The following is a 25,441-nucleotide window of genomic DNA, read 5'->3' as shown; positions in this document are numbered from 1 at the left end:
GGTAGGGGAGCTCAGTGCACTGATGGTCCTCGGGCAGTCTAGGCCTATAGCAGCATAACTAAAGGATCAGAAGCCACCCAGGTCCAGATTACTTTATTTGTACCAACAGGTAGATTTTTTTTACAGTGGTAGAATGACTAGAATCAGAATGCATCAACAGCAACAAAACAAAACAACAGACATTTGATGGACATCAACATATCATTCAAATGCAAGCACTCAAGAATGACACATACTTAAAATTTGAAAACTTAATAACTTATTACCAATTGTTATTGTGCTATTGTTAATTGAAACGTTTATGATAATGAAACAGTGGTGTTGTGGACAAATGACAGTTTATTACTTACAGTATTAACTTGTTAGGCCTGTTGCATCTGTGTTTTTATGACACTAAACGCAAGACTTTTGTGGCAATATACACATGCAACACATCCACACAACCAGCAGAAAGGCCGCTAAAAGCTCATCAAACCAAATTTAGGAAAAATAAACACAATTCAAACAACAAGCAGTTAAATGGCCACATAGTGAAAACAAACTGAAGGTGCAAGAAGTTAAACATGTTGTGAACACTTTCATAAAACATATGTTAATGAGACATGCACCTTTTGAAAACTAACACTAAGCAGATTCCAATAAGTCCTATTTCTCTACCACTAAAACTCACTGAAAGACCAGCCAAGGAATTGCAGAAATAAATGTCAAATTATGAAATGATGATTATGAATTTTGTCTTTTGTTTTCTTATCATAAGTTTGTTTTTATATGAACAAAGCTTCTGCTATCGACTACTGTTTTGTGTTACACTGAAATGATTCCAACAACAATCCATGGACATTTCTCCTTTTGACGTGGGGGTGGGCTTGTGTGTCCTTTCGTTTGTTGAAGCCATTTGCCACCGGTGATTGGCGAGTCTTACTGGCTATTTGAAAATGGAGGCTATGCTTTGTTTTTATAGGCTGTAAGCTTTCAAAAGAGGTGTCAATCATGCAAAACGCCCCAATGGGCCCTGGAGCTGTCCTTCTGCTCAATGCCCAGTGAGTGCCGCGTAACAGGTAACCATACAGTACTGCACAGCGGCAGTACTACTTGGTGTACTGTCGCTGACTGCTGAATTGTTATGCATTCTGCAATTCTCAGAATTCTTTCTTATGTTGTACATTAAAATAAAGAATGGCTAGAAAGCTGACACCCAAAGCAGTACTGGGCATATTTGGACAATTTGGCTAGACATTTCTCAACTTTTATAACTTTGCTCTGGTTTATTTTATTAGTACCACTATTGGCACAGATGACAATCAGCTGTTGTTTTTATGCTTTTTAGGCTTTTAGGTTTTTTTTAGGCAGCAATGAAATCCACAATTTTTGGTGTGTTCCATCTTCATTTGCTCTTAGAATATAGTAGAATATATATTTAAAGTTTACATTACATTTGCAATAATCACCAATGTCTTTAATCACCTTTATTTTGATACCTCTATTATTCATGTAAACCTTGTAGATGCAAAGAAAAACTATTTTGTTTATCTAATTTTTAGGTGCTGTAGGTGCATATGCATGGCCATATGTGTCTGCAGATTTGACCATGTGTTCATAACAAACAAAATAAACAAAAAAGACACAAATGACATAATATATGCAAGAAAGAAGAAACAATACAAAAACACTGAATGTAAATGTTATGGAACTGGTTTAACAAATGGGACCAAAACACAATGGTGCAAAACAAGAATATGGCTCATTGATTTAGGTGAAGGATAGAGAAGGAGAGAAAGAAAAGAAAAAGAGCACAGAGGTAAGGGGTAAGGATAGTGGTGGTACATTTATCAGTTTATGACAATGATCATTATTATTATGCCCCTGGACCCACCCACACACCAGTTTTAAGTTGCAAGGGAGGGAACGGTGACCATCACTTTAAAACAAATTGCAATGCCTTTTCTAGAGCCAGTATTCGGTTTATCCATTCTGGGCTACTATAGAAACATGGCAGTGCAACATGGCTGCCTCCGTGAAAGGAGACCCAATGAAGATTTGAAAGGCTCATTCTAAGATTAAGAAAGCTTAATCACATGCATACTTACAACCCATTTATGAATACTACGTTCTATACATCTCACACTGGAGTGCGAGTGCCTGATGGCATCTAGTCTCATAAGCTAAACAGGGCTGTGCCTGGTTAGTACTGGGATGGGAGACCAACTTGGAAGACCAGGGGCTGCTCTCATCAGCTACTGAGGTTGTGTCAGGAAGGACATCTGGTGTAAAACTTGTGCCAAATCGATCATGTGGACAAATTCATCTGCTGTGGTGAGCCCAAATGGGACAAGCTGAAAGAAAAAAATATATATGTATGTAAGGAGTCACTCCAAATATTACACATGATATTTTAACATATTGGAGTGGAGCAAGAAACATGTTTTGGTTCCCATTTGAATCAAGACAATCAGAGTTGGGTGTTTCCTGGCTGGTGCTCATACTGTGCCAGAAGATATCTGTGTTATGAGCCTAGGTTTCTGTTTCCTGTCTGACTTTTATTTCACTTGGGTCCAATTGCTCCTCCTTCATCAACATCACACCACCGTTTCATATCAGTCTGTATAAAATTGTCTCCATTTCTCTTGTGCAGCTCAGCAGGGGCACAATACTACAAGTCCAAGTTTCTCTCAAAATAAGTAGTCACCTTTTTGAATCCATGTGTGTGAACACTCCCTGAACCAAGTGTGCTAACATGCTGATATTTAGTAATGTTCACCATATGTAGTGTACGGTAGCCTTCTGTGGTGCATTTTCCACTGGTCTGTGTCATGCATCCATCCATCCAGCCATCTTCTTCCACTTATCCGGAGCCAGGTCGTGGGGGCAGTAGCCTAAGCAGGGATACCCAGACTTCCTTTTACCTGGACACTTCCTCCAGCTCTTCCGGGGGGACACTGAGGCGTTCCCAGGCCAGCCGGGAGACATAGTCCCTCCAGTGTTTCCTGGGTCTTCCCCGTGGCCTCCTCCCGGTGGGACATGCCCAGAACACCTCCCCAAGGAGGCGCCGAGGAGGCATCTGGAACAGATGCTGGAGGCACCTCAGCTGACTCCTCTCGATGTGGAGGAGCAGCAGCTCTAGTCCGAGCTCCTCCCGAGTGACTGAGCTCCTTACCCTATCTCTAAGGGAAACGCCTGGCCACCCTGCGAAGGAAACTCATTTCAGCCGCTTGTATCTGAGATCTTGTCCTTTTGGTCATGACCCAAAGTTCATGACCATAGGTGAGAATAGCAACGTAGACTGACCGGTAAATCTGTTTACCACAACAGACTGGTACACCGCATTACTTCTGCCGGTGCCCCAAGATACTTAAACTCCTCCACCTGAGGCAGGATCTCTCCCCTGGCCTAGAGATGGCAAGCCACCTTTTTTCGGTTGAGTACCATGGCCTCGGACTTGAAGGTGCTGATTCTCACCCGAGCCACTTCATACTCGGTTGCAAACCTCCCCAATGCACGCTGGAGATCCTGGCTCGATGGAGCCAACAGGACATCATCATCTGCAAAAAGCAGAGATGAGATCCTGTGGTCCCTGAACTGGACTTGCTCCGGCCCCTGGCTGCAAAGGTCTGACTTATTGCCGGCAATGCGAACCAAGCTCCTGCTCTGTTTGTACAGAGACCGGATAGCCCTCAGCAAAGGGCCCCGGACCCCATATTCCCTGAGCTCCTCCCATAGGATGTCGCGAGGGACCCGGTCCAATGCCTTCTCCAAGTCCACAAAGCACATGTGAACTGGTTGGGCAAACTCCCATGAGCCCTCGAGCACCCTCGAGAGGGTATAGAGCTGGTCCAGTGTTCCATGACTGGGACGGAAACCGCATTGTTCCTCCTGGATCCGAGGTTCGACCACCGGTCGGATCCTCCTCTCCAGTACTCTGGCATAGACCTCCCCCGGGAGGCTGAGGAGTGTGATCCCTCTGTAGTTGGAACACAGCCTCCGGTCCTCTTTCTTAAAAAAAGGGACCACCACCCTGGTCTGCCAATTCAGGAGTACTGTCCCTGAGTGCCACGCAATGTTGCACATGCGTGTCAGCCATGACAGCCCAACAACATCCAGAGACTTGAGGTACTCGGGGCGGATCTTATCTACCCCCGGTGCTTTGCTGTCGAGGAGCTGCCGAACTACCTCAGTGACTTTGGCTTGGGTGATGGATCAGCCTCCAAATCACCAGCCCCTGCTTCCTTTATGGGAGACATGTTGGCAGGGTTAAGGAGATCCTCGAACCTCCTTCCACGGTCCGACAATATCCCCAGTCGAGGTCAGCACCTCCCCACCTCCACTGTAAAAAGTGTTGGCAGAGCACTGCTTCCCCCTCCTGAGGCGCTGGACGGTTTGCCAGAATCTCTTCGGGGCCGACCGGTAGTCCTTCTCCATGGGCTCACCGAGCTCCTCCAATACCAGAATTTTTGCTACCGTCACCGCCTGGGCTGCAGCACGCTTGGCCCGTCAGCTGCCTCGGGAGTCCCACAAAGCCAACCAAGTTCGGTAGGACTCCTTCTTCAGGTTGACAACATCCCTTACCTCCGGTGTCCTCCACCGGGTTTGGGGATTGCCGCCACGACAGGCACCTGGTGAGTCTGAATGGACCATGTTGTTGTTGTTTTTAATTTTAGTTTTTGTAAAGTGCCTTGATTTGTGTTGTGATTTGGCGCTATACAAATAAAATTGAATTGAATTGAATGGTCGAGAACCTGAGGATCCCTAGATTTTTATATCATTTAACACTCAATTCAATTCAATTCAATTCAATTCAATTTTATTTGTATAGCGCCAAATCACAATACAAATCATCTCAAGGCACTTGAGAAACAAACTAAAACTAAAAACCCAACAATTCCCTTATGAGCAAGCACTTGGCCACATTGGAGAGGAAAAACTCCCTTTAACGGAAGAAAAATCCTCCAGCAGAACCGGGCTCAGTTTGGGCGGCCATCTGCCTCGACTGGTTGGGGTGAGTGGATAGAGCAGAGAGAAAAGAACAGCAACAATAAAAAAACAAATAGACACTGCAGGTTGGTGGGACCAGTAACTGCACATCAGCGATATACAGCTCCAGGACCAGGGACACCTGCAGAAGGTACAGAGAGAACAGAGAGAGGGAGAAAGCACAAACTAGGGGAGAGAGAGAGCACAAGGTTTGTGACATTCAATGGTGGAATATACATGAGGTGGGAGGAGAGGAAGAGAGGGGAGGGGAAGGGAGGGGGGGGGGGGGGGGGGGGGGGGTTAGGGTAGGGGAGCTCAGTGCACCAATGGTCCTCGGGCAGTCTAGGCCTATAGCAGCATAACTAAGGGATGGTTCAGGGTTGCCTGAAGCCAGCCCTAACTATATGCTTTGTCAAAGAGGAAGGTTTTAAGTCTAGCCTTAAAAGTATAGAGAGTGTCTGCCTCCTGAACCCAGGCTGGGAGCTGGTTCCACAGGAGAGGAGCTTGATAACTAAAGGCTCTGCCTCCCAGTCTGCTTTTGGAAACTCTGGGAATCACAAGTAGACCTGCAATCTGAGAGTGAAGTGGTCTATTGGGATAATATGGTACTATGAGGTCTTTAAGGTATGAAGGAGCTTGATTATGAAGGGATTTGTATGTGAGAAGAAGGATTTTAAATGAAGAGAAGCCAATATAGGAGAAATATGATCTCTCTTGCTAGTTCCTGTCAGGACTCTGGCTGCGGCATTCTGGATTAATTGGGGGCTTTTTATGGAGATATTGGGACATCCAGATAGTAATGAGTTACAGTAATCTAGCCTTGAGGTAACAAATGCATGGACTAGTTTTTCTGCATCATTTTGAGACAGGATGTTCCAAATTTTGGAAATATTGCGCATGTGAAAGAATGCAGTTCTAGAGATTTGTTTTATGTGTGAGTTAAAGGACATGTCCTGGTCAAAAATAATAATAATAATAAGGTTTTATACAGTAGTGCTGGAGGCCAGGGTTATGCCATCTAGAGTAGCTATAATTTTAGAAATGTTATTTCTGAGATTTTTTGGCCCAAATATAATGACTTCTGTTTTCTCTGAGTTTAAAAGTAAAAAGTTACTGGTCATCCAGGCCTTTATGTCAGTTAGACAGGCTTGAAGTCTGGTTAACTGGTTTGTGTTAACAGGTTTAATAGATAGATATAACTGAGTGTCATCCGCATAGCAGTGGTAATTAATAGAGTGCTTCCTAATGATATATCCTAAAGGAAGCATGTACAGGGTGAACAGAATCGGTCCTAGCACAGAACCTTGTGGAACTCCATAACTAACTTTTGTTCGTGTGGAAGGTTCATCATGGACATGAACAAACTGGAATCTGTCCGATAAATAGGAATGGAACCATTTTAACGCTGTTTCTCTGATACCAGTCACATGCTCCAGTCTCTGTAATAAGATATTGTGGTCAGTGGTGTCGAATGCAGCACTAAGGTCAAGAAGGACAAGTATAGAAACAAGTCCATTATCTGAGGCTAAGAGAAGATCGTTGGTAACTTTTAACAGTGCTGTTTCTGTACTATGATGTGCTCTAAATCCTGATTGAAAATCTTCAAATAGTTCATTTCTGTGTAAGTGGTCTGATAGCTGCTTAGCAACAGCTTTTTCTAGGATTTTAGAAATAAATGGCAGGTTGGATATTGGTATAATTAGCCAAGACTCCTGGATCAAGACTATGCTTTTTGAGTAAAGGTTTGATTACTGCAGTCTTAAAGGCCTGTGGTACGTAGCCTGATACTTGAGATAAATTTACCAATTCTAATAAAGATGAGTTCATTAATGACAGGGTGTCTTTAAGCAGTCTAGTCGGGATGGGGTCTAAGAGACACATTGATGATTTCGATGAAGCAACTACTGATGTAAATTCAGAGAGATCTATGGGAGAGAAGCAGTCTAAACATAACTGAGGTCCTACAGATGATTCAAGAGCTACTGTAGTAGAAGATTCATTTATTGCAGGTATAGGGTCTGTTAGCGGTCCAAGGGCAGCTCCGGAGCAGCCCGGAGAATTAGCCTGGGTGACGGTCCGAAGGAAACATACTCCTAAGCAGAAGCCCACGGCTCATCACCTGCCTGTTCACGTTTCTAATAGATTTTCCCCGCTCAGCGACACACCCGCTGAGAAACCGACTCTGATAATTGGCGATTCCATAGTCAGGAACGTGAAAATAGAGACACCAGCGATCATAGTCAAATGTATTCCTGGGGCCAGAGCGGGCGACATCGAGTCAAATCTGAAGCTGCTGGCTAAGGCTAATCGTAAATATGGGAAAATTGTTATTCACGTCGGCAGCAATGACACCCGATTACGCCAATCGGAGGTCACTAAAATTAATGTTGAGTCGGTGTGTAACTTTGCTAAATTAATGTCGGACTCCGTAGTTTTCTCTGGACCCCTCCCCAATCTGACCAGCGATGACATGTTTAGCCGCATGTCGTCGTTCCGTCGCTGGCTGTCTAGGTGGTGTCCAGCAAACGATGTGGGCTTCATAGACAATTGGGCCACTTTCTGGGGAAAACCCGGTCTGATAGCGAGAGATGGCATCCATCCCACTTTGAATGGTGCAGCTCTCATCTCTAGGAATTTGGCCGAGTTTCTTAGCCGACCTAAAGCCTGACAATCCAGGGTGGGGACCGGGATGCAGAGACTCAGTCTAAAACGCTTCTCTGCAGTTTCCTTAGAGCCGCCGCCCCCTTCAAACCACATAGAGACTGTGTCTGCCCCTCGAACATATAAATCAAACAAATCAGAAGTTAACAGAAGAGGAGTTATTCATAAAAACTTAATAAAAATTAAGACCACTCCTCTTATTGAACAGAAAAACAGAACTGTCAAATGTGGATTATTAAATATTAGGTCCCTTTCTTCTAAATCTCTGTTAGTAAATGATTTGATAACTGATCACCAAATTGACCTACTTTATCTTACTGAAACCTGGTTACAGCAGGATGAATATGTCAGTCTGAATGAATCAACCCCCCTCAGTCATAAAAATTATCATGTTCCTCGAAGCACAGGTCGAGGTGGAGGAGTAGCTGCAATCTTCCAGTCAAACTTATTATTAAACTTTCATCCTCAGAACAGTTATAACTCATTTGAGAGCCTCACTCTTAGTCTCTCACATACAAACTGGAAAACACAAAAACCAGTTCTACTTGTCATTTTGTACCGTCCACCTGTTCCTTACTCAGAGTTTTTAACTGAATTCCCTGACTTCCTGTCTGATTTAGTGCTTAGATCAGATAAAGTCATTATAGTGGGAGATTTTAACATTCATGTAGATGTTGAAAATAACAGCCTCAGCATTGCATTTAATTCTATATTAGATTCAACTGGTTTCATTCAAAACGTTAATAAACCCACCCACTGTTTTAATCACACCCTTGATCTTGTTCTGACCTATGGCATCGAAATTGAACATCTAATAATTTTCCCCCCAAATCCTGTTTTGTCAGATCATTCTTTAATAACTTTCGAATTTAAAATGATGGATCATGCAGCGTCTGGAAGAAAATTCCACTACAGCAGATGTTTATCCGACAACGCTGTTAATAAATTTAAGAAAATGATTCCATCTTTATTTGCATCTATGCCAAGTATAAACATAATGGAGGGCAGCTGCCTTAATCCTACTCCCTACCAAATTGATCATGTTGTTGACAGCGCTGTAACCTCACTGCGTGAAATGCTTGATTCTGTAGCCCCTCTGAAAAAGAAGTTAGTGATTCAGAGAAGACTAGCCCCATGGTATAATTTACATGTTCGTACCTTAAAGCAGGCATCACGAAGGCTGGAAAGGAAGTGGCGTTCCACAAACTTAGAGGAAATTTTTCTAGCCTGGAAAAACAGTCTACTAACGTATAAAAAAGCTCTCCGTAAAGCCAGAACTGCATACTATTCATCACTAATAGAGGAAAATAAGAACAATCCCAGGTTTCTTTTCAGCACTGTAGCCAGGCTGACAAAAAGTCACAGCTCCGTTGAGCCCAGTGTTCCCTTAGCTCTCAGCAGTGATGAATTTATGAGTTTCTTTACAAATAAAATCACAACTATTAGAGATAAAATTCAGCAGATGCTTCCTATACCTGCAATAAATGAATCTTTTACTACAGTAGCTCTTGAATCATCTGTAGGACCTCAGTTATGTTTAGACTGCTTCTCTCCCATAGATCTCTCTGAATTTACATCAGTAGTTGCTTCATCGAAATCATCAACGTGTCTCTTAGACCCCATCCCGACTAGACTGCTTAAAGGCACCCTGCCATTAATGAACTCATCTTTATTGGACTTGGTAAATTTATCTCTAGTATCAGGCTACGTACCACAGGCCTTTAAGACTGCAGTAATCAAACCTTTACTCAAAAAGCCTAGTCTTGATCCAGGTGTCTTGGCTAATTATAGACCAATATCCAACCTGCCATTTATTTCTAAAATCCTAGAAAAAGCTGTTGCTAAGCAGCTATCAGACCACTTACACAGGAATGAACTATTTGAAGATTTCCAATCAGGATTTAGAGCACATCATAGTACAGAAACAGCACTGTTGAAAGTTACCAACGATCTTCTCTTAGCCTCAGATAATGGACTTGTTTCGATACTTGTCCTCCTAGACCTTAGTGCAGCATTCGACACCATTGACCACAACATCTTATTACAGAGACTGGAGCATGTGATTGGTATCAGAGGAACAGCGTTAAAGTGGTTCCAATCCTATTTATCGGACAGATTCCAGCTTGTTCATGTCCATGATGAACCTTCCACACGAACAAAAGTTAGTTATGGAGTTCCACAAGGCTCTGTGCTAGGACCGATTCTGTTCACCCTGTACATGCTTCCTTTAGGATATATCATTAGGAAGCACTCTATTAATTACCACTGCTATGCGGATGACACTCAGTTATATCTATCTATTAAACCTGTTAACACAAACCAGTTAACCAGACTTCAAGCCTGTCTAACTGACATAAAGGCTTGGATGACCAGTAACTTTTTACTTTTAAACTCGGAGAAAACAGAAGTCATTATATTTGGGCCTAAAAATCTCAGAAATAACTTTTCTAAAATTATAGCTACTCTAGATGGCATAGCCCTGGCCTCCAGCACTACTGTAAAAAACCTTGGAGTTATTTTTGACCAGGACATGTCCTTTAACTCACACATAAAACAAATTTCTAGAACTGCATTCTTTCACCTGCGCAACATTTCCAAAATTAGGAACATCCTGTCTCAAAATGATGCAGAAAAACTAGTCCATGCGTTTGTTTCCTCAAGGCTAGATTACTGTAACTCATTACTATCTGGATGTCCTAATATCTTAATAAAAAGCCTCCAATTAATCCAGAATGCCTGACAGGAACTAGCAAGAGAGATCATATTTCTCCTATATTGGCTTCTCTTCATTGGCTCCCTGTAAAATATAGAATAGAATTTAAAATCCTTCTTCTCACATACAGATCCCTTCATAATCAAGCTCCTTCATACCTTAAAGACCTCATAGTACCATATTATCCCAATAGACCACTTCGCTCTCAGAGTGCAGGCCTACTTGTGGTTCCCAGAGTTCTCAAAAGCAGAATGGGAGGCAGAGCCTTTAGCTATCAAGCTCCTCTCCTGTGGAACCAGCTCTCAGCCTGGGTTCAGGAGGCAGACACTTTAAGGCTAGACTTAAAACCTTCCTCTTTGACAAAGCATATAGTTAGGGCTGGCTTCAGGCAACCCTGAACCATCCCTTAGTTAGTTATGCTGCTATAGGCCTAGACTGCCCGAGGACCATCGGTGCACTGAGCTCCCCTACCCCCCCCCCCCCCCTTCTCTCCCACCTCATGTATATTCCACCATTGAATGTTACTAACCTTGTGCTCTCTCTCTCTCCTAGTTTGTGCTCTCTCCCTCCCTCTCTCTCTCTCTCTCTCTGTACCTTCTGCAGGTGTCCCTGGTCCTGGAGCTGTTTATCGCTGATGTGCAGTTACTGGCCCCACCAACTTGCAGTGTCTATTTGTTGTTTATTGTTGCTGTTCTTTTCTCTCTGCTCTATCCACTCACCCCAACCGGTCGAGGCAGATGGCCGCCCAAACTGAGCCCGGTTCTGCTGGAGGTTTTTTTCTTCCGTTAAAGGGAGTTTTTTCCTCTCCACTGTCGCCAAGTGCTTGCTCATAAGGGAATTGTTGGGTTTTTAGTTTTAGTTTTTGTAAAGTGCCTTGAGATGATTTGTATTGTGATTTGGCGCTATACAAATAAAATTGAATTGAATTGAATTGAATAGGAAGCATCTGCTGAATTTTATCTCTAATAGTTGTGATTTTAAGCAAAGTTCATACTAAGCCTAAACAGGCAGAGTCCAGTGTCACTCTGGCGGCCGACCCCTGTCCAAAGCCGTTCAGGCGGATGGCCCCGCGGGCAGGCGTGGGTGCGAAGCCGCTCGGGAGGACAGCCTCGCGGGCAGGCGTGGGTCCGAAGCCGCTCGGGAGGACGGCCTCGCGGGCAGGCGAACGTCAGGGTAATGGGCAGGTTAGGGGTTGTATAGCGGGGCGAACTCTCTGGCTGGCGTGGGTCCGGGAATCCTGGCATCAGCGGCGACGGCTCCGGGAAGTCAGGACACTCTGGGTGCAGCGGCAGACGAGGCGACGCTGGGGACCCTGGAGATGCTGGTAACTGCCGCGGCGGTGGCGGTTCCTTCGACTCAGGACACTCAGGACACTCAGGACACCTTGCTGGCGGCCGCTGCGGCTCACGGACTTCGGCTGGCTGCTGCTGCGGCTCAGGGATTTCGGCTGGCGGCCGCTGCGGCTCCGGGACTTCGGCTGGCGGCCGCTGCGGCTCCGGGACTTCGGCTGGCGGCCGCTGCGGCTCCGGGAACTCGGGTGGCGGCCGCTGCGGCTCCGGGAACTCGGGTGGCTCAGGGTACTCGGCTGGCGGCCGCTGCGACTCAGGGACTTCGACTGGCGGCCGCTGCGGCTCAGGGACTTCGACTGGCGGCCCAGGGTACTTGGGTAGCTGCCGCTGCGGTGGCGGCGGCCCTCGGACTTCTGGTAGCTGCCGCTGCGGCGGCGGCGGTTCCTTCGGGTCGGGATACTCGGGAAGTGGCGGTTCAGGATACTCAGGATACTCAGGATACTGCTGCGTGTCTGGGAACTCTGCTAGTTGCCGAGGCGGCACAGGGGACTCGGCTGGCTGCCGCAGGGACATCAGGCAGCTGCGGCGCGGGATACTCTGGAAGCTGCTGCGGCAGCTCAGGACACTCAGGATACTCTGGAAGCTGCTGCGGCAGCTCGGGACACTCGGGACGCTGCTGCGGCAGCTCAGGCTCCTCTGGCTCTGGCTCTGGCTCTGGCTCTGGAGGCGGCCGGGAAGGTCCTGGCAGGCGAGAAGACTGGGCTGGAGAAGACTGGGCTGGAGAAGACTGGGCTGGAGAGGACTGGGCTGGAGAGGACTGGGCTGGAGAGGACTGGGCTGGAGAGGACTGGGCTGGAGAGGACGACAGGGCCTCGGCGCGGGCGCCTTCCACACCACGCCGAGGAACGGGAACAGGCAGGACGGCGGGCCGGAAAGGAGCGGGCTGGGCATCGACGCGTGCGGCTTGGTTGCGGCGCCGATGGACTGGGACAGGCAGCGGCTGCCGCGGCTGCTGCGGCTCAGGGGATGTGGGCTGCGGCCGCCGCGGCTGCTGCGGCTCAGGGGACGTGGGTTGCGGCTGCTGCGGTTCAGGGGACGTGGGCTGCGGCTGCTGCGGCCCAACGCGGGCGCCCACATCGTGACGCCGCGGTGCTGGAACTGGCAGGACTGGAGCTGGCCGGGCTGGATCTGACACTTGAGCCTCGGCGTGGGCGACTTCACCACGCCGAGGGAGGGGAACCGGCCGGACCGGGACGGGCTGGAGAAGGACCTCAGCGGGGACGTCATCGTCGGCTCGCTGAGGCTCGGGAGACTTGACTGGGCAGGGCTCCAGTGTTTTCGGCCGCGTCGGCACACTGGAGGTCGGGCAGGCAGGACTGGGCTCCAGCGTTATCGGCCGTGTCGGCACGCTGGAGGTCAGGTCACCGGGTCCGAGCTCCAGCGGGCACGGTGACGTCGGTGCACCGGAGCTCACGGGACCAGGCTGGGAAGATGCCTCAGCGGGGATGTCATCGTCGGCGTGTTGAATTTCCACCGTCGCTTTCTTGCGGCGACGGCGACTCCGTCGTCGAGACTGCTGGTCTGACGGCTCTGCCTGCGCGGGAGTCGGCAGCTCGGGGCACGGCTGCACGGGGCACGGCTGCACGGGGCACGGCTGCACGGGAAACGGCTGCACGGGAAACGGCTGCTCGGGAAACTCCGGCGGGTCTTCCAGCTGCTGGTGTTGGACCTCAGCGGGGACGTCGTTGTCGACGCACTGAGGCTCCGGCTTCTGCCTCTTAGGACGGCGGCGACTCCGGTGTAGAAGCATCGGGGGTGCCGGTCCAGGTAGTTGGGCAGCAGCGAGGGGGGACTCGGGCTGGTCAGCAGCGAGGGAAGCCGAATTCCAGGGTGCCAGGGGCTTCGCCTTTAGCTCCTGCCAGATGGCACGCGCCTCCGCCGGCGTCAGCGACTGCGGGGCCTGTGATGCGGGCAACATGATCGGCGATGTGGTGTGGAGGAGCACGGAGGTAATCCGGAGGGGTTGTGGCGGCTGGGACGCCGGGGACCGGGGATCTGGCGAACCGGCTGGGAGGTCAGGGAACAGTGGCTGGAGCTGGCTCAGGCAAAGCCGCCTGGCTACGGAGAAGGGGACCGACAGATTGCGTCCTGTCTCCAGCGTGGTGTGAATAGCCGAAAAAAGTTTGCATACCTTCTGCCCCCTCTTGCTAGGCGCTTCGCGGAGGGTGCCTCGCAGCACCCGTTCATGCTGTTCGCTCCACAGGACTGGCGCCGTGTAGTAAACAGCTGGAGGAGCCCTACAATCCAGCTCTCCTCGGTGTCCGCTGGGTCCGTATGTGGCCGGAACATTCTGTTATGCCCCCGGGTGTCGGCGGTGCGAAAAGGAGTGGTGAGGACCCAAATGCAGGACAAACAGGCAGGCTTTATTTCTCCCTGGATCGTCCAGGGCTCAGGCAAACACAGAAGGTACCTTCCGCCACTCGGCAGGCAGGCAGGCAGTCAGGGAAACAGAAAACTCGCGAAACACGAACAAATGTGACTAACATAGGCATCAGTAGCATTACTAACTAATGTTCCGGCAGGGAACAAAGGAAAACCAGGAGCATATATAGACAGAGCTGAAGAACCAATTAAACACAGGTGAACACAATCTAACTGATGACCAAACGAAACACAAAGCTACCTCGAACTAACAGGAAAGGAACCCAGGAAACTGACCAAAATAAAATGCAAACAGGAAACTAGGACTCGGGGCCTAACATTATTATTCTTATTTTCCTCTATTAGTGATGAATAGTATGCAGTTCTGGCTTTACGAGAGCTTTTTTATATGTTAGTAGACTGTTTTTCCAGGCTAGAAAAATTTCCTCTAAGTTTGTGGAACGCCACTTCCTTTCCAGCCTTCGTGATGCCTGCTTTAAGGTACGAATATGTAAATTATACCATGGGGCTAGTCTTCTCTGATTCACTAACTTCTTTTTCAGAGGGGCTACAGAATCAAGCGTTTCACGCAGTGAGGTTACAGCACAGACTCTTCTAGAATTATTCAGAGGACCACTTAGTTGAATTTTTATCTTTTTTTTAACTAGCTTCATTGTGTTCTGTTTGTTTGGGACCGAAATAAATTAAGAAACTAAAACGTGACAGAACTATCTGGCCATCATGGACCCAACAGACATAGAAGCCAAGGCATAGAAGGAAAGTCTTGTTTATAAATTCTTGAGTTCCCTGGTAGGAGTTATTAAATGTACCAAAGATTTTGATTGTATTTGTTACATATGTTCCTGCATCGAGCAAGCCTTCTTGGATCATCCTCCATACGTTTGTGGGGACAAAGCTGTGCAAGTATTAACCTTAATTTTCTCAGTCAGCTCCCTGCTAAAACAGTGTGAGACGCATAATATTCCTCTAGAAGCTGCCCGATCATTTTTTTTCCTCCTTAACCATGTTCTCTAACCTGACGCCACTTCACATTATCTCCCCAGTTTCAACTTCACAACAGCTACATCCACAGATAGCTCCCCAGCTATCAGATTATCAGATCATTAGGGAGATCTAGAGGCGAAGTGTCAATAACAGTTCTCTCTAGTCCAGCCAGCTTCCCTGTTCACCCCAGTCAAATCTCCAGAAGCGAGTCCCCAGGTTAACTCCACACCACAGCCTGATATCCCGTGTCTGACAATTCAATCAGGTTCATTAATTCTACCTCTGCAGCCTGTCTCCCAGACTCTGCAGCCTGCCATTCAGCCACTCCAGTCCCATCTGGTCAGGCACTGATGCCTACAGAAGTTTGAGCCATTTGGCAAGAATTGAAAACATCATCTCTTCAGTCTTCCTGCCCTTGGGAGACTTCCAGTATCCCAACTATTACAGCAGCTCGACGACGATGCCGTCAACATAAAACCTCTAGGCAGCCACGTCTGAGCCTAGTTCTTCTGCTCTCCAGTCCGAGTCTCCAGAGCACCTGCCAGAGTTTCCAGAGTTGTTTGTAGCACATCATTCCCCCTAAAAACTATTGATTTTTATTTATTTTTATATTTATTTTAAGCATTTCAATTACGCAAATGAAACAGCGTGCTAATTATTATGGTTTAGAGTAGTTGGTGAGACTTTTGAACTTAATCCAGTCAGGTTGCAGGGAGTAGCTGTCTCCCTCTGCATCCAAACTTTATGCTAAACTAAGCTAACCTTTCCTAATTCTGTTCTTTGTCCAGCCCTAATTTAAAACACTCATGAGATTGCTATCATCTCACCCTCACAAAGAAAGAATATAAATGCATTTCCAAAAATGTTAGTGTTAATTTAGCAACTTCATGGTTCTGAGCACTTTAAGCACGCAGCATTTAAGGAAGTCCGATTTTTTTCAATTATTTAAATCATATTCATTTTATTATAAATACATCTCCAGCATTCAAGGAAATCTAGGTGATTTTGCACTGTAGAACAAGTAGAAACTATTCTCTTCAGTAAAATAGGCTGCTACCTGTGTGTTAATTGGACATTGTAACACTGTCACATGAAACTTATTTTATAACCTCAAGGCAGCATTTGCCTGTAGATGACTTTGGAACAGGACCAGAATACACTGCCATTTACATCCATATGCTTTGTTTTGCCTCCTGCACAAATTAATGCAACACTGAATGGATATCAATTATTAACTAATATTTCAGCTGCTTTGCTTGGATACAGACAGTAGAATTTTTATAATGGAGTTCTTCAACTTTTAATTGGTTGTGAAAATAATATGCCATTCCTGGCACACATTTCCAGTAGAGCAGCAGTACATCATCAATGCATACTGTGTGAAATTTTATTTGTTGTTCAGAATTAGCAATTAAGGTATGTCACACACAAATAAATACATATATAATAGTTTATGTAAATGCAGTACAATATACATATATATATATATATATATATATATATATATATATATATATATATATATATTAAAAACCACCCCTATGGGTGGGGTGTGTGTCTTCCTCAATCTCGGGTCCTCTACCAGAGGCCTGGGAGTTTGAGGGTTCTTCGCAGTATCTGAGCTGTTCCTAGGACTGCACTTTTCTGAACTGAGAGCTCTGATGTTGTTCCTGGGATCTGTTGGAGACACTCTCCCAGTTTGGGGTCACAGCCCCGAGGGTGTTGATTACCACGGGGACCACTCTTGCTTTTACCTTCCACATCTTTTCTAGTTCTTCTTTCAGCCCTTGGTATTTCTCAAGCTTCTCATGTTCCTTCTTTCTGATGTTGCTATCACTTGGGATTGCTACATCTAACACTATGGCCTTCTTCTGCTGTTTGTCGACCACTACTATGTCCGGTTGGTTAGCCATCAGTAGATTCCTCAAATGGACATGACAATGTTAATTGACTCAAGACAAATCAGTCCACCATCTATCCATCCATCATCTATACCTGCTTATTCCTAACCAGGGTCACAGGGATCTGCTGGAGCTTATCCCAGCTCTCTTTGGGTGAAAGGCAGGGATACACCCTCGGTTCTGGGTTGTTCCAACATTATTTCACACAGGTTGGGAACTGTTACTTTAGACTGTATGTGTGTGTGTGTGTTTGTGTTCATGGGGGAGAATGACATTAGGCTACATCTAATTAACAGCATGTGCATTATTCGAAAGGCACCATCAAAACTGTATCTGAATTAATTAGGTTTTGATTTAAAATATTAAATTAAAATTAATCATAGGGAAATGGTAATTATCTTTGCCTCTGCTCCAGCTGTGTGGACAGCCCTCCGGTGTCTTCAATGGATTGTACTACTTTATGGATGTCCTTGTGGAATGGGGCTCCAATTGTCTGCTATTAAGGGGGAATTGGAGGCCACCTGGTCCTAACAGGTACTAATAATAATAACGATGAGAGCAAAGGTTGAATGTTTTCCTCTAGACACCAGAGGTCTCTGTGACCATTATATCTATTGACTGAAGTACTCTTATTCAATGCAAAGAAAAGATCCAGCTTTACGCTAGTAAGATCATTTTCTCATGTCCTTGGCTATAGAAATGATCCTATCATCTTAGTCAAATGGATTCATTTCTAGTAGCACTTGAAAACCAAGATGAGGAGATGTCACATGGCTGTGGGTGAAGACACTAGATGTCCTCACCAGCTCAGAAATTGCAGATTTCTGTGCTTTTATGATTTAATTCTATAAGCAATCATTTTAACTGACAAGCACAAAATGCATTATATGATTATAATTCAAAACCTCACACTTCATTTTAGGCTGTGTTTGAACTTGTAGGACTAAAGTCTGACCAGGTTCCAAAATTGTTCTGTGAGTTGATCTTGTTTGTTTTCATTAGTACTAGATAATTAGCACTCATTAAATAGTTATCTTAATTTGTTAATACATTTAAATAGTATGAAAAGCAGCAAAAAAGCCCATGATTACAAGGTTTATTTTTCTTGGTCAAACACTATATCTAAAGACTGTTACACAGCTGCAATCAGAGCTTCTCATACTGCGGACAATCAGTCAAAACACAGCACCCCAACACAAATTGCCTGAATTGTATTACAGTTATATGTACAGTATCTATTTTCAAGCCTAGTGTTTTATCTTGTGTATTGGGAGGCCTACTGTCTACTGACTACTGTTTAGAAGTCTAATGATAGCTTCATATGTGTTTATAGTGTATAGTTAGGTTATTGTTAAACATACATGGCCAATGACACTGATGATTCTCATTCTGGGCAGCATGGTGAAGGTTCTGTGTGGAGTTTTCATGTTCTCCCTGTGCTTGCATGGGTTTTCTGCATGGAGTAGTCAGGCTTCCTGTCACAGTCGAAAAACATGTATGTCAGATCCCCGTGACCCTAAATAGAAATAAGTGGGTATAGATAATGGATGGATGGATTCTGATTCTTTTGATTTGCATACAGATATTTTAATAAACCTCTGATTAGATCCATTCTATGTGCATTTATATAATTTTACTTTTGATAGTTTATGTGCATATTTATTATGCTTGTTTCTTTATTAAGCAACTAATTAAATAATGACAAATATTTTGTCACATCCACTGTGTTGTGGAAGTGCTGATAAGAAACAGAAGCTTTTATAAAATGTGTTTGTTGTGGGACATTGAAGTTCATTTTTGATGTGTGTGAAAGTTCATTAATGACCTTCAAGACAAATATATATGTAAGTGTAGGCCTGTCACCTTCCTCACAGGCACAGATTATGAGGATTAAAGTTAAAGCACTGCTGAATCATCTCTGACCTGAATGAGTTGACATATTGGGCCCTTGTTTGGGGAGGACGAGGCCAATGGTCCAAAGATGCAGAGAGAAGGGATGCATGCTAAGTAGGTCTCTCTTTCTAAATAAGTCTCTCTAAGTTGCTACCTGTCCCTGTGTGATGATTAGCTGCTTCCCGAGGGGAAAGTGACTTAGCAGAAGCAAACTCTCTAATGAGCCAAGTTCTGCCCCTCTCCCACTCTGCACCATCCCTCCCGCATCCCCCCCATATCTCATCCCTGTCCCTCCCTCCCTCTGAGGACCTAGAGGTGGTGTGGTCCCGGGAGGGGGTCTGTAACACACCTGTTCTCCTATAGCCCCCCACCCAATCCTTCTGTAATCAGTGCATTTCTGCACTCCCTTGCCAATGAATAGGGTATTCCATCTCTCCCTGCTGGGACCATTGCTATTGTCTGTTTTTCTTCTTTCTCTGCTTGGTCTTTCTGTTTTTCTTACATCTTATATTTGTCAACCATCATCTGCCGGTGTCTCATTCATGTACATTCACTGGCACTGTTTCATTGTGTACTGAATATACGGTTTATTTTTTACTCATAAATGCAGGTAAAAATACATATAGCTAAATGAAATAATGATGGTAGGCTGCAGGAGTGACAACAGGCCACCTGGCACCAAGCAACCCCTCCTCCTCTGTTCCCAAGACAACACTTCCCTCTCGTTAATTAGGACGAATTTTTGTTTACATAACGAACTTCAGGGACGCTGACGACAAACAGCATCTTGGGACTGGTGGGGGGTCATGGGATGATGGATGTCTGCAATGATGACTTGTTGCTGAACATTCTATCTACTGCATCAAATTCCCAGAAGCCATCAGGAGTACACGTGTTTTGGTGTGGGCTGGGGATATAGGGAGGACTGACAGGGGTAAGCTTGTCTTGCAATCCCTGGGGCAGGAATATGGCTCAAGACCAAAGTTAAGGCCTGTCTAATTAGTCCAGTGAAAACCCTGATGGCAAATAAACAGAGGAAGGACTGGGGAGCTCTGGGTGAAGATGCCAGAGATTTAATGCTAAACTGTTTCTAGTGTCCACTGAGTCCTCTAATACTACTGTGAGTCAGAGAGGCCCAGAGCAGCACCTCCAGGCCTCACCATGGGGTTCATAATCAATCAATAGTTTATCAATTCATTACACCTCCCTTGTTCATAAATAACATTAAGATCACAGCCATTTAAATTTGTGTTTATACACTAAACTTTCTTGAGAATTGTAAGTTATAAATATGTCAAGTAAATGTAAAATTAATTTAAACACATGGATTTTACATACAGCAATAACATTTATAGCAGCCCTATGATATTTCAAAGAGGAACCACTTAAAAATAGTTTATCAATAGGTTAGAAATTTATAAATGATTATAACAGAACTCCCATTTTACTAAATTGAACATTTGGGCTTGGCTTTGTAGCCCTGCCTCTTCAGACCACTGAAAAAATGACCAGCAGCTTTAAGTTGGTTAGCTTCAGACTTGAGAGCTGTAGGCTAAACAAGACTTGTAGTGCGTGTCTCAGTTTAATGTGGGAGGACCAGCACACAAAATCACAACAGCAATAAATAATAGTATTAAGAATGTGTGAATTCTTGTATAAATAATCACATAGTTCATTTATGCAGCTTTCATTCTGAGTGTCAGCACAATACCTGCTCTACATAACTCTAATTGGTTGTTCCAAAGCAGACAATACGCACAGTGTGTGCAGAGCAACATACGGTATGTTGTTATGGAAATACAACATGGCAACATAATGGATATGCAAATTACCATATGACACTATCTAGCAACTTGTGGTGACTTTAAGAATCCCTTCAGCTACTTTTCACTGAAAATAGTTGACAGCATTGCAATAAACCTATTTGGGTCACAAAGCAGAGGAAGGAGGTCTGGAACCACCATTCCAGTGTAGTATTAACAACTACAAATCGTGAACTGCAACCAGCAGTTAGCCAGATTTTCTAAACTACTTTATTTGGAGGTACGACTTTTCCAACTTTTAAGTTGTAAGTTATTCAGTAAGTAGTGCAGTATTCTCATAGGGATAAATATTCTTGTCATTCAGGCACCTGTTTTGCAGTTTAGTAGACAGGCTATTTAGTTTATTTATAGGAATTTTGGAGTTTCTGCAAACAGTCTGATAAACAGAATCTTGTTGATGGCATATTTCAGTGTAACTGTAGATTGGCTTGCCTTGATACAAAGAGCTGTGCATTTTGTGGTACTTCTCCTATTGAAGCCTTGATTGCTATACATTTCTCAACATCATCACTGGATTGTAAATTGTATGCGATGCACATCTCTAATATGGTGGAAGAATTTAACTTACCATTAGTCTCATTGGAGAGTTCATCACATAATTTGAAGTAAATCTGTACAAGTGACATCCTCGTCACCTTCTTCAACCAATTACAAATTTCAGGCTGATACACTCCAAATGCCTTGGCAAAATTGGAAACATCGTCTGTTATAGTAGCTCCAACTTTTCCAAGCAGTCCATAACATGAGTGGATTTGTTCTATTTTTTACATCAATAACATGATATGTATGTCTGATTTTTTTAAAGCCAGACTGTGCTCTAAAGTGAAACCTTTGAGCCAGTGAACAGTTACACCCGAAGAGCTTGTGTTGTTAATTTCCAGATATCAGCTGTAGGGGAAACAAAGTCTAATTCTCAGAGTATGAACTGTAAATTTCTAAACACTACATATTCTCTCACAAGGTAGCAAGCAAACATTTTTCTGTGTAGCAGCTTGTCATCACATATCTTCGATATGATGCAGCTAATTGAGGCAGAAAGAGGTACAGGAAATAAGTTTCTTCAGATGTTTTAGATGTGTGAAGTTTAGTTTCTGGTTGCATACAATGCGATCATCACACTCAATACAGGACTTAGTGTCAAAGTTTTACATTGCTGTGCTGCTGTACCAGATGCTTTAATAAGTTAGTATTTTTTGTAGCTCTTTGAAATAAACTCAAAATTATGACAATACTACCAGGTTAACAGAGTGACAGTGTTTTTCTAGCCCTCATCCTCTAGTAACTGAAGTGAACCTGTCCATATGCATGCTTCATAAAAAGAGAAAAGTTAAATCCATCCATTTTCTATACCCACTTATTCCTTAACCAGGACAGGTCACCAGTTCATCACAGGGCCACATAGAGACACACAAAGACAAACAACCACACACACTCACTCCTGTGGGCAATTTAGAGTCACCAATCAACCTAACGTATGTTTTTGGACTGTGGGAGGAAACCAGAGTACCCAGATTAAACCCACACAAGCACAGGGAAACCATGCAAACTCCACACAGAAAGGCCAGGTTGCGAACCCACAACCTTCTTCTGAGGCAACACAATAGGGAGGCAACAATGCTAACCACTCAGCCACCATGCTGCACAAGTTAAATCTTGTTCAGGCAATGTATTAACACAGTGAGATTTGGATTAGTAACTAATATTTTTACTGGTTTGGAAAATTTAATCAAGTATGCTACACATTACTGAGAAAAGTTATAAAATTACTGTAAATTGTCAAAAAAAAAAAGTCTAAACTGAAAAAGTAAGAAACAAGTTGTAAAAACTGAAATTATCCTGAAATCACATTGTTGCAGCTTGTCAAAACTGAACTAAACATATTATAGTGGTATTTCTAGTGTGTGTGCATTGTGTACTTTCTAGTCATAGTGTTTAGTCATAGTGTGTGAGTAGGACCACAAAGGTAAAATTTATGAACTTGTAAATCTCAACTGAGACCTTTTTATATGTCTGTTTATTTCCCCTCTCTCTATAATGTGATAGTGTAATAGTCATATCAGAAGATGGATTAGAAAAAAACAGTTTCAGAACATTTTTTTCATTGTCTTATTAATATGGCAGGATGAAGCTCTGATGATTGTCAGAGCTACCGTCTACTGGCTTGAGGTAGTCAGCAAGCATCACATCTTATAAAAGGGCAAGTGCTTGCCATTCAGACGTCCATCAAGGCTGCGCCCCAGTGGGCCAGTGTGGGGCCATAATCCCTGGAAGTGCTCCTGTGGTTCTTGCCCTACCTCCGTTCTCCCCTCCATCCTTTTCTCTACATCTCCCTTCCCTCCATGCTGTTGTTTTTCTCCTCTCCTCCGCAGGCAGGGGGTGTTTGGACCACGCAGTGTGACCTGGCTGCCAGGGGAGGGAATCAGGGAGGGGCTCTGGGGCCACAGGTGAGGTCTGAGCTCAATCTACCCCCCTCCATTCTGCCTTTCCCTCCACCTCCCCTGGGTGCCAACCTCACCAACCCTCCTCCTCCCATGCCCAGCAGGCCAATCAAGCCATATCTGTGTGCCATACAACCGGAGGACCAAGGGGACGGAGGAAGGCAGGAGGATAATAGTGGAGCAGGCAGGCCAAGGCCCCATGTGGACCTCGTGTCCCTCTGAAACCTTCTCAGGATCTGTGTCACCATCACCACCATGTTTAATTACCTCTGTCATCTTCATTAATTCATGGGTCTGCTGTATGCCCTGCAGGCCAGAGATAGATTGAGAGGGAGGGAAAGAGGGAGGGATGGAGACAGAGGTGGAGGGAGAGATGCCAATCCACTCAACAACAACAACATGCAGCAGGCATTACAAAAACAACAACCCCAGCAGCTGGAGCTCAGTGCTAGAAGCAGCGGCTTGGTGACCTTGGTGTCCCTCAGGACACCCTTGTAGGACCTCCAGGAGGCTTTTGCCAGTTGAAGGCTGCAGGGCTCCAGGGTCAGTTTGGCCATACCAGGCCTCCTCAGCCCTGGAGACAGTGAAATACAAATCCCCACAGTCTGGCCAGAAGGCACCTCTGAGATTGAACACTAAACAGGCTCTATTGATTTAAAGGCACTAAGGGACATTACCTGGACAAAGTGACCATAATCACATTAGAGATTAGATGCAGAAATGCTGCTCGCAAGAGAATAGGATTAGATTTAGTGGACCAAGGGATCAGCTTTATGTAGTCTGTGTTTGAGTAAAAGCATGCCCAGTTATAAATGTATTAATCAATCTAAATGAATTCTACTGTCAGTGCCACGCATATATTAGGCTTACTTAATCATTTCTAATTCCCTGGTGTAATTAAAACTCCTTAAAATGTAACTTGAAACCCTCAGACAACATGACTGACAACATCTTATATTTTCTTTATTAACCCTTACATTGGTAAAAGGATGCTGAGTTTAGAGCTGCCAGGAAGGAGGCCTAGAGGAAGACCAAGGAAGACCAGGTTCTTGGATGTAGTGAAGGAGGACATGAGGATAGTTGGTGTGGGTGAGGAGGATACAGAGGATAGGGTTAAATGGAGGCAGATGATTCGCTGTGGCGACCCTTGAAGGGAGCAGCCGAAAGGAAAAGAAGAATTAACCCTTTCATGACAGGAGTCTTCTTTGTTGTGAGGCCTGTCTAGCTGAGGTACTTTAGTGCAATATGCATCCTTAGAACCTGTGTCCACTTTTCCATGATTTGTTTTTGACTATTTCTTGTTCTTCTGGCCTCCAAATTCTTTCTGTCTCTTTTACTTTAACTTTTTCTTTACTATTGTCATTACACGTAACTCAATGTTTTCACAAACTGAACTTTTATAGTAAAGGTAGAGAAAGATTTTGCCTAACAACAGAAACTGGGAAAAGCACAAAACATCTCCATGAAGAAAGAATGTTAGTAGGTGTATTTTATTTGGGTTATTTTATATTTACATATTTGCAAAAAACTGCTCACCCCAGCCTCCAACTGGGATTTCTGAATCTGAGATCTGGGGAATTTCTGCACCCATTTAGTGAATAGGAACAAAATCAAATTTTAACAGTTATACAACTGATTCAGGGAATTTTGTAGGAGCTATACACTGTATGTTTGTATATGGTTTCACTAATTGAAACTCCATCCATTTTCTATACCCGCTAATTCCTTAACCAGGGTTACAGGGATCTGCTGGAGCCTATCCCAGCTCTCTTTCAGGTGGAAGGCAGGGGTACACCGTGGACAGGTCACCAGTCCATCACAGGGCCACACAGAAACACAGAACCACACACACGCCTATGGGCAATTTAGAGTCACCAACCAACCTGACATACATGTGTTTGGACTGTGGGAGGAAACCAGAGTACCCAGAGTAAACCCACACAAGCATGGTGAGAACATGCAAACTCCACACAGAAAGGCCGGGTTTCGCACCCAGGACCTTCTTGCAGTGAGGAAACAGTGCTAACCACTCGGCCACAATGCTACACTTATTGAAACTGCTAACACAAATTTACTTACTAAATAGCTACAAATGTATAGCTGTAGTTAATTTAGGATGTTTATATTGTGTGACTACTGGTTAACACTAGAAATAACCACCTTGGAAAATGCATGAAGAAGAAGAGGAAGAAGAAGAGTACTTTATTAATCCCCAAAGGGAAATTCAATTGTTACAGCAGTTTTTTTTTTTTTTACACTCCCAAGTCAGAGTTAGGAATGTTCTTACTGTTCTTCCCATTCTGCCGACATTGTGTGAATGCAATGTCAC

The 25,441-nt window shown here is 44.7% G+C and overlaps 1 protein-coding gene across 1 annotated transcript; it reads right to left on the bottom strand.

Annotated features, from left to right (window-relative positions):
* Nucleotides 1-11,319: 11,319 nt before the first annotated feature.
* On the bottom strand, nucleotides 11,320-13,609 carry LOC113129038 (proline-rich extensin-like protein EPR1). Its single transcript, XM_026304771.1, has 2 exons — nucleotides 12,333-13,609; nucleotides 11,320-12,235 (listed from the first exon to the last, which is right to left on the bottom strand). The coding sequence occupies exons 1-2, from the start codon at nucleotides 13,607-13,609 to the stop codon at nucleotides 11,320-11,322; spliced, it is 2,193 nt and encodes a 730-aa protein (XP_026160556.1).
* Between the last annotated feature and the right edge of the window lie 11,832 nt (nucleotides 13,610-25,441).

The sequence above is a fragment of the Mastacembelus armatus genome, chromosome 22 (assembly GCF_900324485.2).
Source record: "Mastacembelus armatus chromosome 22, fMasArm1.2, whole genome shotgun sequence".
NCBI lineage: Eukaryota > Metazoa > Chordata > Actinopteri > Synbranchiformes > Mastacembelidae > Mastacembelus > Mastacembelus armatus.
Note: the sequence above shows the minus strand (reverse complement) of the source record. Positions and strands in the feature narration are given on the sequence as shown.

What these genes read in the sequence shown, in the direction of transcription:
- LOC113129038 (XM_026304771.1), bottom strand. Translation starts at nt 13,609, where the DNA reads ATGTTGCCCGCATCACAGGCCCCGCAGTCGCTGACGCCGGCGGAGGCG. An exon ending in GAGCCAGAGCCAGAGCCAGA is followed by an intron (nt 12,236 to 12,332) that starts GCCAGAGGAGCC and finishes CTGCCGCAGCAG; the next exon opens with CTTCCAGAGTATCCCGCGCC.